Raw genomic sequence first — 13,300 nt, 5'->3', positions numbered from 1 at the left:
GGCTGAGCCCATTGTTTGGTTTCCCTCTGGATAGCTGGTCCTACCCCAGCCTACCTTCCTGGCACTGCTCTTCATCACTCCCGTTGAGACAGTCAGGCTGCCTGTCACAGACCCTGGACAGTGAGATGCACGTGCTGTCTTCTTGGCACTGAAACGTGGCTCTGCAAACTGCGTGGGGACACACAGAGGCAGGTGAGAGGAAGCCTGAGGAGCCGGGCTGGGACTTCGTGCTGTCTGTAGCACGTGTGTTGTATTCTATGCTAGGGCCGTAAGTCTCTTTCTTAGCTACTTTACACCTGAGTCTCACAGCAACCTTGTGAGATACCCCTGTTTCATGGGTGGGAACAGAAATGAAATGACCTGTCCAAGGCCTTTTGGCTGAGCCAGAACCTGAAGCCAGATGCTCTAGTTCCAAATAGGAGGCACCTTCCCCAGCACATCTCCCTTCCCTCCTGCTTCTCTCCCCAGGTATTTAAAACTTGGATGGGATGGGGTTGGGGGAGGTCTGGGGAGGTTGGGGGAGGTCAGACAAGAAAAGGCTGCCCTGATGGTGAATGTGGGGGCCAAAAGCCAGGACTCAGAAGGAGAGGCATTATTCTAAGAGAGTCCTGGCTCGGAGACCACCAGGGCCCCTGCTGCCAGGGATGGGCGGTGGCAAGCATAACTCCAGGAAGAGTTGACAGCTCCAGTCCAAACCCCTGAAGTGGAGGGTTGGGGACCCCACTCAAGGGAGGAAGATACAGGACTCTCCTTGGCCACACAGGGCTTGCCTTCCCGTTCCTGGTCCTCCATCCACTCTGCTCCTTCTTGGACAGCTGCCTGGGACAGAAGGCTGGGCATGATGGCCTGGTGGGGAGAAGCTGGGAGCTGGGAGTCAGGAGACCTGGGTCCCCAGCTTGTCCCTGCTACCTCCCCAAATGGTGGCCCTGGGGAGCCCACTTTCCGACTCGGTGCTTCCATCTTGCCATCTCAGCACAGCGAGAGAGCCCACTTCCTGGGTGCTGATGAGAGGAGCTGCACGTTTGGTGGGGGGATGTCTCTATTCAAAAAGGGGGGCTCGCCTTGGTGCACAGAGAAGGCAAGGAGAGAGGAGGGACGGGTCGGGCAGGCTGCCTACCACAGTTTCTCTCGTCCAGGCCGTTGGGGCAGTCCTTGACCCCGTCGCAGGCGGGCACACATAGTCCGTTTACAGAGCAGAGGAACGCTCCAGGGCAGGCTGCAAGGGAGGGCGCCATCAGGATGCGCGTCATCATGCAGACACGTGCAGACATGCTGCTCTTGCGTGCTCACACACGTACCCACGTGTGCACACACCCATCTGCACGGTGCATGTAGACAGACATGTCCCATGTACGCAGCACACACACAGGTCTGTATGAGTGTGTATGCCTGCTGAACACAGGTGACAGCCTTGCCTATGGGGGCACACACAGAGCCACAGGTATCGTGCGCACGCGCACGCACACACACACACACACACACACAGTCCTTTGGTCCAGCCTCTCGGTGCTTCCGGGGATGGGAAGGAGGCAGGGAGAAGCTGCAGGGGCATCAGGGGCGCCCGCCCCGCTCCCCGGGCTGCTCGTACTCACGATCAGACTGGTTGTACAAGCCGTAGTGCACCTGCACGCCGGGCCCGGTGAGGGGGATCTGGGACGTGAAGTTGACCGTGATGCCGGCAGTGGCCACCACGGGGATCCTCTCGGCATAGGGCTGCAGGGTGCGCAGGCCACACAGCCTGGGGGTGACACAGACAGACTCAGGGCCGCACGGGCCAGCCCCAAGGAAGGGATGGCTTCCGTGTACAGACAGGGCAAGGGCAGAGCAGCCGCAGAGGAAGGGGGAGCTGCACCCCCACCTTCACCTTCTCTGTCTTGTTTTCTCCCTTGGGTGACAGCTCACCCCCAGAGTCATCTTCTAGAAATCAGACTGTCATTCCCCTGCTCAAAAACCTTCAATGGTTCCCCATTCCCTGCAGGATAAAATGCTAAGTCTGGATTCTAGCCCCAGTCACCGGGGAGCTGTGAGGTCCTAGCAAGTCAGCGTCCTTCCCTGAGCCTCACTTCCCCCCCTTATAAGATAAGGGGAATTATCATCTCTGTTGCCTCCAAATCTGACAGAGCTTCAGTGTGTCCGTGGAGGCAAGAGTCCTTGGAAGGTCTACTCTGTGTAGATAGGAGAGGATGCTCCCCTTGTGCTCGGCGTGGGGGAGGAGGCAGCAGTGTGCCCCATTCAGGCTCGGTCCTTCCCACTGGGAAGGCTCCACAGCCCTGGGATCTCCCTGTGACTCCCTGGACCCAAGGCAGACGCCACTTCTGCTCCCAGGACCGAGACCGATGCAATAGCACAGAGCTGAGGGGTGTCACCTCCGTCATGGCGGCACTAAGGTGGGACCATTCCCCAACCAGGGGGAGGAGCCTCACATCCCTGCTGGACTCCCCCATCCCAACGTGATGCTCTTGTTCCCACAGAGCAGGTGGGAGAACCTCCACAGAGGGGTGAAATTCTTCCCAGAGAGCAGCTAGGGATCTTCCCATCTCCAGGGATGGAGGGCACAGGGGGTTTATCCCACATCACGTCTGGGCACACCCAGCCTCCCAGAGCAAGTGGGCCCGCTTTCCCCATCAAGTGGGTGCATGCAACCACTCCCCCAGAAGGATGGGTGCTCCCCAGACAGCAGCCTGGGATTCCCTCCCTCCGCAGGTGGGACACCCTCACAGAACAGATGGGTCAGTGTCCTCAGCTCATAGGCATGCCCCCCACAGGGAAGGGAGCACCCTCACAGAGCACATAGGAACAAGCGCCTTTACAGATGAGGGAAGCACACCCAGAGCACGGGTCAGGAAACAGGCAGCAAGAAGTGAAAGTGCCCCCAGCAGAGAAGGCAGGGGGAAGTCAAGAGAGCAGGTGGGAATGCCCCAAAGCATGATGGGAGCATCCCACAGCGGATGCAACAGCCCACAGAGCAGGTCATCTAACTCCCGGGAGGGCCACGCACTCCCTCGGAACTTCTAGAATACGGCAAGCACTTCATAGTTCAGTTAAGTAGTCAACGAGCTAATCAAGAAACAACTGAGGAAGATTTAGGGTTGTCTTGTCCGGCCCCTCCCTCATCGGCAGCAACACTGCAAGGCCTCACTGCACAGAGATTCGGAGGTCCTTGCAGCAGGTCCATCTTGTGAGACAGGAATTGTTCTCAACCTGTGTTCCGGAGGAGGCTCGTGAAGGGAATGGCGGAGGTCAGCCAGAATCCAGCCTCCTCGGGGACTAGGAGGACCCAGCCAGCCTGCTCCAGGGGGAGGTGGGGGGAGATGGGTACCTTGGCTCTCACTGCAACAGGAGCCCCAGGGGCTGAGTGCCCACGTTTCCCGTGTTCCTGCACAGACCTGAGGCACAGCCTCCCCGTGCTGTCTGGCTACAGTGAATCATATTCTTGCCCCCAAACCAACCAACAGTCCTCAAAGTGCAGTCCGGGGACCACCGGGGCTCCAAAGTAAAAATTATTTTCATAATAATGCTCAGGTAATATTTGCCTTTTTCACTCTCTGTGGAATTTTCCAGAGACTACGTGACGTGTGAGACGGCAACTTGATGGAATGCAGATGGAGATGTGTATATCCAGTTCTGGTCTATTAATCCGATTTAAAAGAAAGTCGCAAAAAGGTCAAATGATGATATTTTTCTCGCCAAATGCTTTTGGCTTTGGGAAATACAATTAGTTTTTTTCTAAAATATGTTATTTATGTCAAAATTGTAATGGGTTTCTTTTAAATGAATTGATAAATGTTTCTAACTTTTCTTAGTTTTAGTGTCTAATACTGTGAATAGAGATACTATAACCTGCACAAAAGCCCTTTGGGGTGCTTAATAATTTTAAAGAGTGTAAAGAGGGCCCGAGGTGGAAAATTTTGAGACGCCCTGCTCTCCACCAGGACTCCTCCAGCTTGGGGCGTGAGGGGGCAAGACGAGACGAGATGCCACTAGGGGGCACCCACGAGCAGGCCTGGCCCGTCTTGGCCTTTTAAAAAACTGAGGAAATGGAGTTTTGGCGGTCTGTCTGTCTTTTAAAGTGGACAAACAAATGCTATAATGGATTACTGTCCCCTGAGAGTTTCCCCGAGGAGTGGGCAGGGGAGCTAGGGGCGGGAAATACTGGGCAGTGGGAAACGCGTCAAGTATACCCCTGACCATGTGGAAGATTTGGGGACATGGGGCGCTGTCCCCACACGGTCATGGAGGGGTTGTGGAGAGACAGGGAAGGAACCAGAGCCAGGTCAGAGAGGAGTGGAACATTTCAATCTAGAAGAATCTGAGGGCTGCGTGGTCACCCTGAGCTTTGGCCAGGGACTCTAAGGTACCAGTGAGGGCTGACAGGACATTTTCTCTACTGGCGTCTGAGAGAACGAAGTCCAGAATCAGCCCGTGGCTCAGCCTGGTACCCCAGGACCCCCACCCCCACCCCAGGCAGCATGTGGTTCTCACCCTGGAGGCCCGGGGCAGGGGCTGGTGGCGGTATTCCTGCGGCAAGGCTCTCCACAAGTGTTCAAGGGAGACGCTACAATCTAGTGACTCAGGCTGAGTCACCTAACTTAAGGATGGTCTGTTTGGTCTGTGCAGTGTTAAAATAATTTTTTTTTCAAGTTCGGTTGCCTGCTAATTTCCCATAATATACTAGATTCTTGCTTCTTCTGAAAAACGAGCCCCAGAAACACTGGCTGGAAGTAATCAGAGGCCATCCAAATTAGGCAGAGCATGTGAGTCCCTGCTAACTCGTCCTTCCCTCTCCCGCTCTCCCCCACACAGCCTGCCTCCCAGAGCTGGGCTCCAGCTGGGCCCCTGTGTGCATCTGCATTTCTGCATCCTGCTGTAAAGACTTCTGGGGGAGGGTATGCATCCTCTGGCTAATTCCTCTCCATCCACCAAATGCCACCTCCTCCCCCACGAGCCCTCTCTAAGAGGCACCAAGAGTCTGAAGGCTGTGGAACCCACCTCTCAGCTAGTGCTGAGAGGGCATGGTCTGGAGGCACATTTTTGCACAGTGGCTGGCTTGCTTTCTCCCCTCCGTGGATTGGGGATTTTTCCTTCTTGCCTCACCCAAACTGTAAGAAGGGACCCTGTCAACTTTTTTGCATATTAGCAACTCTACACAGGGAGAAATTCAAGAAAGAGTGGATGGGTGGGTGGGTAGGTGGATTGGTGGATGGATGGATGGAAAGGTGGGTGGATGGATGGATGGATGGATGGATGGATGGATGGATGGATGGATGGAAAGAATGAAGGAAGGATGGAGGGATGGGTGTGTGGATGGAAGGGTAGGTGGATAGAAGGAAGGAAAGATAGGTGGATGGATGGATGGATGGATGGATGGATGGATGGATGGATGGAAAGGTGGGTGGGTGGATGGATTGATGGATGGGTGGATGAAGGAAGGAAGCCTGGGTGGGTGGATGGATGCATGCATGCACACACACAGGCATTCCCTTCCCTAAGGACAGATTAAGTGGGAAGGAGGGTCAGAGAAGGCAAGTGCTAAAGAAAGGAGAATGGCAGCATCTGACATGGTAACCAGAGCGCTGGACCCAGAGCCGCAGAGCTGAGTTGGAGGCCAGCTTTGCCACATGAATCAGCTGTGTGAACCTTGGGCACATCAGCGTCAGCAAGCTTCAGTTTTCACGTCTATAAAACAGGGGTGATAGTATCTCCTTTGAAGGATGTTTTAAGGAATGAGAAACAGAAATGAGATGAGAAAATGACTTCTCTGGAAGCAAGCCGCTGACACGGTCAGGCTATGAGCTCATCTTGGGCAGCAGCAGGAGCTGTGCCCACCACACCGCCAGCACCCAGCGTCGGGGGCAGACACTCAGCCTGACCAGGAGCCGCTGGGACTGCAGGCGGTGCCGGCCTTCCACGGGCCCAGGGGAGCCGAAGAGCCACCCCATAGGCAGGCCAGGCCGGACGGGGCTCCAGCAGGCCTAAGAGCCAGTGGTTCTGCCTGTCCCATCAGTGGGAGGGCAGGGGAAATGATTGGGCAGATGACAAGAAAAGTGACATCACAGGAGAGGAAACTGGGCAAGAGGCAGATTCCCCGAAAGGGGGAAGCCAGTGCCACGGTGACACCCAGCCCAAGCAGGTTCTGCAAAACCATGCAGCTGGCGGCCAGTCTCACTAGACCAAGTCCCTCCCCCACCTCCAGGCCACTTAAAGGGCATGAGGTCTTGGCCATGGGCACTGGGAGAAGCTGGTTGGAAGCAGCGAGGTGGGGAAAGGCAGAGAGGGCTCAGAGGAGCAAAGCCACAAGCCCGAGGATGCCCAGCCAGCGGAGGGAGCCCGGACCAGCCTTCCCTCATCACTACGCTGACACCTGCGGGGCAAGTCACCTTCTCCCCCAACCCACCCTCCGTTGCCCCTTGTCCATGGCCATTCTGGGTCCAAGGACTGCGTCTCCCCCTCCCTACACACCCTGTGCCTGCAAATCAACACCGTTCCCCAGACTTCTCATATCTTTGCCACCCACACAAGTAAATTTTCCAACAAATGCTCATTCAAAGAATTTCCCAGCATCTACATTGGATGATCATTATCAAAAAAGATCGTAACTAAAGGAAATGGTTTGTCCGGTGCTTATGGTTTGGAGGTACACCTCTGCCTTCCCTTCCGTGCTCAGACATGGGCAACAGCCTGGGGGCAGGCCTGGGGACATTAGTCTCCACCTGGGGACCCCGGATCCTTCACGAAGGTCTCGGAAGATAGAGATGGGACTTCCCAGGCCGTTCTCAGAACTGGCGGGAGCGGCGGGGAGCCTGCTTCTCCCTCTCCCACTCCCCCTGCTTGTGTTCCTGCTCTTGCTAACTCTCTCTCTCTCTCTGTCAAACAAATAAAAATTAAAAAAAATCTTTAAAAAAAACCAAAACTGGCGGGAGCCACAGAAGCTGTCGGTCCTCCCACCAGGACGCCAGTGGATTGGTCCAGAAGTGCCGCGGCCAAGAGAATGAACAGCCAGCACCAGAGCCCCACAGGAAGTCTCTGCACGAAGGGGAGCATTTAGGTGTACATGGGTACATGCACAGACTTGTGCACACAGGCACGGGTGTGCGTACCCACACGCGCTCTGGATCTGACTGCCTTGCTCAATTCTGGCTTCCCCCACTTGCAATCTGGGTGAGGTGGTGCCAATGAGTTCGCCTCTCTGTGCCTTGGGTTCCTCACTGGTCAGTGAAGGCAGTATGGGGCCTGTTTCCTCACCAAGTTGTTGAGGATGAAGGAAATGGCACCACAAAGCCCTCAGCTCGGTGCATGCCTGGCCTGGCATCAAGAGCCAGTCATTAACTCATGGTCGGTGCCTTCTAGAGCGGTGCTCTGTCTGCGCCTGCAGGAGCCAGTGTCCTCCAACCCAGATCTCATTTAGTCTTGCCTGGGGCAGGGGCGGGGGGGGCGGGGGTCTGTGTCATGGCCAGTCTTCAGATGAGCTGCTGGAGGCTGGGAGAGGTGAGCCCTCGCCTGCAGGAAGGGAAGGAGCCAGGATTCCAACCCTGATCTGTCTGGCTTCAGTTCTCTGCACCTCACCAGCCTCATCTGGAGTGACATTTCACTAGGAACTAATAAACACAACGTCTTTCTTCAGACATCTGTGTAAATGATAAGAAGTTGGGGTCTGGGGCTGGTCTAACCCTTCTATTGTATAGATGGGGAAGGTAGTGCACCCAGAGTTACACGTAGACTCCCCTGAACACATCTCCAAATCGCCATGAAGCACAGGGAGGCGTGGGACGAGAGAGAAGAGGGACGGGAGAGCCGTGCCCCGTCGGGCCTCCCCCACCGCTCCCCCATCCACCACCTGGCTGCACCCTGAAATCCCTCCCACCACTGAAAGGCAAAAGACCAGCGAAAGAAGCCAAGTCCTTAGGCTTAGGCATCTTAGGCCTCAGTTTCCCCTCCTGTACAATCGGTAAGGATTAGGTTCGATGGCCTGTCCAGCCCCTACTTTCTATAGCCCAGGGGTGCTTTGAGACACTGGGAGGGAGCCCCCTGCAATCCCACTAGAACCTGTCTAGTGCCTGAAATCCCACCATCACAGCCTCATTCCTTTTAATTAGGACTCTCTCCACCTGGGGCCCACATTTAAAACCCAAGAGTAGCTCAACAGGTCCCTAGAACCAGGGCCCATACTTTGCCCAACCCCTCCTGGCTGTATCACGGAGAGAGAGGGAAGACCCTCCATAGGGAGCATGGTGGGGACCATCCTCCATGTTCCCAGGTGGTGGTGGGTGTGGGAGAGGCTCTGACTGCAGGCCCGACTGGGCACCACCTAATCATGCTGAGCCTCGACTCCCTTTCCGGGAAACGGAATGATGACGCCGTTGACGTCACAGACTGGTGAGCCTGGCTCCTGGCAAATGCAATAGCCATATGGGTGGGGGTAAGGGCAGGAGCGGCAGACCCAGGGCCCTCCTGTTCCTTCCTCAAGGAAGGTGTCAAGAGGGTGACAGGAAAACACATCATCATCATTCGCACAAGTGTGAAATGTGGGCCACTCCTACCGTCATTCTGTGGGCTCCTGATGCTGAGGGGTGAGCCCAGCCAGCCTTAGTCTGGGCAGGCCCCAGGCGGCTAGCAAGGGGGTCCCCAGGGCGCTCCATGAGGATAAAGGTTGTGGTGCCCAGAAATGCCACCCACACACTAGGATGTGGGATGCCTTTTGTTTCCCAAACAGCACGGGCCTGAAGTCACACCATCTCCTGTCACCCCCCGAACAGCAACGGGCCTAAAGTCACACCATCTCCCGTCACCCCTGAACAGCACGAGCCTGAACTCACACCATCTCCCATCACTCCCAAGAAAACACGGGCCTGAAGTCACACCATCTCCTGTCACCCCCCCCAAAGAGCACAGGCCTGAACTCACACCATCTCCCGTCACCCCCGAACAGCATGGGCCTGAAGTCACACCATCTCCCGTCACCCCCCGAACAGCACGGGCTTGAAGTCACACCATCTCCTGTCACCGCCCAAACAGCACGGGTTTGAAGTCACACCATCTCCCGTCACCCCCCGAATAGCATGGGCCTGAAGTCACACCTCAGGCATTTCTTCCTTTTCTTTTCAATCACAGTTCCTAATAAATTGCCAAAGTCCTGGAGGGCACGCTGGCTCACCAATGAGCATTTTCAATCCCTGTCCCCTTTTGTCTGAATAGGATCAACCAACAAGTGAAGTCCGCATTGGTGAGTGTGGACACCAATCCCAGAACCCAAGAATTCCAGAGTCTGGGAACCTTCCCATTTTAGTGTATTGGAATCTTGGAGACTCAAAGTCTGTGAAGCCAAGAAATCAAGAACTTTGCGTATTAGAATCCCAGCCTCTTGGAGGGCCCCCCCAAATCCTGGGATTAGAAGGGAGGGTAGAGGCCCAACCTGCTATTAGATGCAAAAGCTTCTCTTCAGCATCCCGGGACCCCACCCCAGCTCTGCAAGGCTACTTCGAGATCCCTCTTCTCTCCCCGCAACAACGGGGCCATGGGAGAGCCTCCTTCGGCTCCCCTCCATGCCTCCTACTGGCCCTCCCCTCTCTAACTCTCATCCCATCCATCACCAAGGGCACCTGACTCTTCCTCTTTCCCGCTAGGGGACGCTCCCACCCAGCGTTAGCCGTGGAGCCCCTCCCATCGTAAGTATCCCCTCCCCTGAATGTCCCAGGTCACCCTCCTCTTCCCAGACAGGGGAGCGCACGTCTGCACGGTCTCCGCACCTCCCTCCCCCCACCTCACTCCTCACAGCTGTCAGGGCCACCAGTGACCCCCGGTTCCCTGCCCCAGGGGGCACTTACCAGCCGTCCTCCTACGGATAAAACCGCCGTCACCGCTGACCCACGGACGGCCCCCCATGTGGCCTGGCCCCCCTGCGTCCTGGCCCATCTCCCGGAGGGACTCACTTCTTCCTTAGAAACTTTGTCACCAGGGGGCCAGAAGCAGCACAGATAGCAGGGCAAGAAACCCACGGGCGGTGTGGGTGATAGGGAGAGACAGTCCTTGTGGAAATGGCCGGATTAGCAAAAGCAGCCTTGCCTTGGCTGCGCAGCTTCCTAGGCAGGAAGCCACTTGACTTTGGCCAACAGCAGGGAGTGGGAGAGGGGAGGAGGGGCCTCCAATGGCGCAGGGATGGGCTTAGGGGCACGTGCTGTAGCCCTGCTGAGTCCTGGGGTTCCTGCACCATCTCATTTAAGGATTTGGGGGACCAGACAGTGGGGTGACAGCGCCCAAGGAAGTGCAACGTTTCACTCTAACTAGAATCACCATCCAAGGTGGCTGAGACCTATGGATGGCAGGAAGGGAGGCTGGGGCGGGGACCAGGAGAGGGAATGGGTCAAGGGGTGGGGCTGTGGCCTGTGCTCTCTTCCAGGGCCGCCCCTCTGAGGTCTGGGACTGGGGGTCCCAAGGTGGGTGACTTTGGGGAGAGGAAGGGGGCCCCAGGTGGGATACCTCCGGTTCTGGATCGTCCACTGTCCCTGGGTGCATGGCAGGTCATACTTCTGCCTCCGCAGAGCATAGGCGTCAAACCAGAGGGCCAAGCCGTAGTCCAGAGAGGGCACCTGGGACAGAGGAGCTGGTCACCAAGTGGACTGTGGGCTGTCACTGGGCTGGTGGCCCCACTTCCCAGGACAACAAAGGGAGGAGGCCCGCCGACACAGAGCCCCAGCGGGGGCTGAAGTTGGTCAGTCACTCAACAAACAGGCATTACTGTGGCCCACAGGGGCAGACCTTGGCCACACCTCTCACCCCCCCTCCCGGAGGGATTTGCATCCAGGGCTCAGCCTGCGGATGCATCAGCAAAGGCAGGACACTGATCCCCTCCCAACCTGGGCTTCCTGAGGTCCACAGGGTGCTCTGGGCAGGGGGCGGATGGGCGGCAGGGTACTGGGCTCACCGTGAGGTGCCAGGAGCAGTGGGTGCTGGGCGAGTAGTAGCTGGGGAAGTAAGGCGTGCTGAGGACGCCCTGCGGCTCCAGGCGGCCCTCCAGGGTCAGGTTCACCTCGCAAGCTGGGCCCCGAGAACAGCGGTTACACAGGGTCCCCCGGCCCCAGCTCACTGCACCTCCCAGCAGGTGAGGGACAGCTGTAACCCCACCACCCTCCTGCCATTAAACAGTAGAGGTTAGTGGTGTGGTGTGACCTTGGGCCTCAGTTTCCCCATCTGTCTGTAACATGGGGACAATAATAGCACATACCTCACAGGGCAGTTAAGCAGATTAAATAGACATAAAATGTTTGAACAGCCTGACATGTAGTAAGTGCTCAATAAATGGTAGCTATTGACATGGATTGCGCTGCACTTGACCATTTTACTTCATGTGTTCACAACTGTGCGAGCCTCAAGGTTATGGGGCTGGGGGGAGGGAGAGGCATGCCCCTTTTCCAAGATGAGGCTCAGAGAAGAGGGGGGACCTGACTGAGGTCACACAGGGAGAGGGTGAGGAATCAGGAGGGCTCCCAGCTGCCCTGCTACCTCTCCCTGGAGTCAGGGTCCTTGTTCCCCCGTCTCCTGAGCTGTGTCAGTGACTCCCATGGAGTCAGCCAGAGCCAGCTCCGGCAACTCCTCAGCGGCAGGCACCCCCAGAGGGCTGCCAGGACCCTGCAAGGGCAGCTGCGGACCTCGGCCCCTGCCAGGAGACCTCTGGGGTCAACGCCAGGGGAGGGAGGGCAAGAGGCAGATCGCCAGGGGTGGGGGCAGGGGTTTGTGGTCTCCTGTCTGCAACCCCTTCTTTCGCCAGCTCTGGAACCTGCGAGGTTTGCTTGGCTGATCCATGCCCAAGGACAGCCAGGGCATGAAGGGCGGGCTTCTTCCCGAGAGAGGGGGTCAGGGAAGGAGGGACGGAGATCTGGGAACAGGAGGCCAGGGGGCAGCCCGGAGAGCCTTTCCCGGAAATGCTGAGTGGCCCTCCCTGAGCTGAGTGCCATCTCCAGGGAGGTTCTGTGGGGCTCGCCTTCAGAATGAGAGAGGGTGGTCTGGGGGTGAATCTGAGGTTCCCGGGGCCTCCTGACCACAGACCCACCCTCCGGCCTCAAGCGGGTGCAGAGGGAGGAGGGCCAGGGGAGGAGCCGAGAGAGGAGACGCAGGTCCTGGATGGGGACGGAACAGCCAATAAACAGAAAGAGGGCGGGAGAGAGAATGCTGGAGAGAAGGGACGTGGCCAGGGAGGGTCGGAGAACGGGGGACAGGAGACAGAGGCCAAGGGCATGGGAGGGTGGAGAGCGGAGGAGCTTCCAGAACCTTCCCTCTGCCCCCATCCCACCCCAACGCGGCAAAGAAGGTGAAGGCCAGACTGTGCCCTGGGTTTCTGCCACGGCGCTCCTCGCATCCCAAGGGACCCCCGACCCCTCACCCTGGAAGGCCACGGGCTGCACGGAGAGCACAAAGGGGTCATAGTAACTGTGCAGGCCCTTCTTCCAGACCACCGCCATGACGGCCCCGGACGCCAGGACCTCCAGCACCGGCTCCTGGCGACTGCAGCCGTAGACCCTGGAGGGACAGAGGAAGGTAGCCAGGGCGGGGCGGGGGGAGGCTGGGAAGGGGGTCGGGTGGACTGCTGTGTGTCCACGCACAGGTTTCCGACCCTCTCTGGCCCAGGAGACTAACTGGAGGCCCTGTGAGGGTCAGGCCAGCTCCTCAGGTGAGAGAGGCCAGGAAGTTGCCCAGACCATCCCAGCCGACTCCCGTCCCTCCGGACCCCTGTGCCCCCAGAGTGGCCAGTCTACACCCTGCAAGGAGATGAGCTTTCAGGGTTGAGGGACCTGAGGTCACCTGCGATGGGCACTGCAGGCTTTAATGTTGGGGCTTCTTTTCTTTCCTTTCCTTCGCAGCAGAGCCCGTGTTGTAACTAAAATGTCTCCCAGGCTCCCAGGGCGTGGAGCCCAGGAAACAAGGCGTAGGGTCAAACTTGGTCGAGGTCCCTTCCACTCTATCTCCGTATCACCCCTGAAGACCTCTCGTGGCTCTGGGACACAAGGGCGGCGACCCCCCCGATCTTGTCTGACCCGTCACTGTAGACCTCCAAGGCTCTGAGCTGCCTGGGTGCCATCGCGAGTAGGGACGAGGCTGAGCTGGGTCCCCTCCCTAACAACAGGATGGGGTTGGGGGAGGGTACTTGAAAGAAGCCCCAGGGGAAGCCCGTAAGCGTCCCCACCCTCATCAGGCCTGGAAATCAGATGGTGTCTGGCTTCTCTGCGCTTCCCAGAGCCCTCCAGGAACCCAGCCCACGCACACCCCAGATTGAGGTCATCGGGTCGGGGGTGTTGCAAGTGAGTGTGCA

At 57.6% G+C, this 13,300-nt stretch overlaps 1 protein-coding gene and 1 long non-coding RNA gene across 4 annotated transcripts in view; one reads left to right on the top strand and one right to left on the bottom strand.

Annotated features, from left to right (window-relative positions):
• Positions 1 to 13,300, bottom strand: part of TMPRSS6 (transmembrane serine protease 6) — a 37,489-nt gene that overhangs the window by 6,533 nt on the left and 17,656 nt on the right. For all 3 annotated transcript variants that reach the window (XM_025881688.2, XM_073882800.1, XM_073882799.1), the window contains 6 exons: positions 12,374 to 12,510; positions 10,919 to 11,031; positions 10,474 to 10,583; positions 1,593 to 1,738; positions 1,118 to 1,216; positions 55 to 168 (listed from right to left, as the gene is read on the bottom strand). In XM_025881688.2, the coding sequence (XP_025737473.1) occupies positions 55 to 168; positions 1,118 to 1,216; positions 1,593 to 1,738; positions 10,474 to 10,583; positions 10,919 to 11,031; positions 12,374 to 12,510 (719 nt within the window). The remainder of the gene's footprint in view (positions 1 to 54; positions 169 to 1,117; positions 1,217 to 1,592; positions 1,739 to 10,473; positions 10,584 to 10,918; positions 11,032 to 12,373; positions 12,511 to 13,300) is intronic.
• LOC112831406 (uncharacterized) lies at positions 202 to 4,640 on the top strand. The gene is made up of 2 exons (XR_012375337.1): positions 202 to 468; positions 3,562 to 4,640. It is a non-coding gene; the product is annotated as an uncharacterized lncRNA (long non-coding RNA).

The sequence above is a fragment of the Callorhinus ursinus genome, unplaced genomic scaffold, assembly GCF_003265705.2.
Source record: "Callorhinus ursinus isolate GAN/ISIS: 27379988/994484 unplaced genomic scaffold, GSC_fseal_2.0 scaffold48, whole genome shotgun sequence".
Taxonomy (NCBI): Eukaryota; Metazoa; Chordata; class Mammalia; order Carnivora; family Otariidae; genus Callorhinus; species Callorhinus ursinus.
This window is presented reverse-complemented; position numbering and strand designations above follow the sequence as displayed.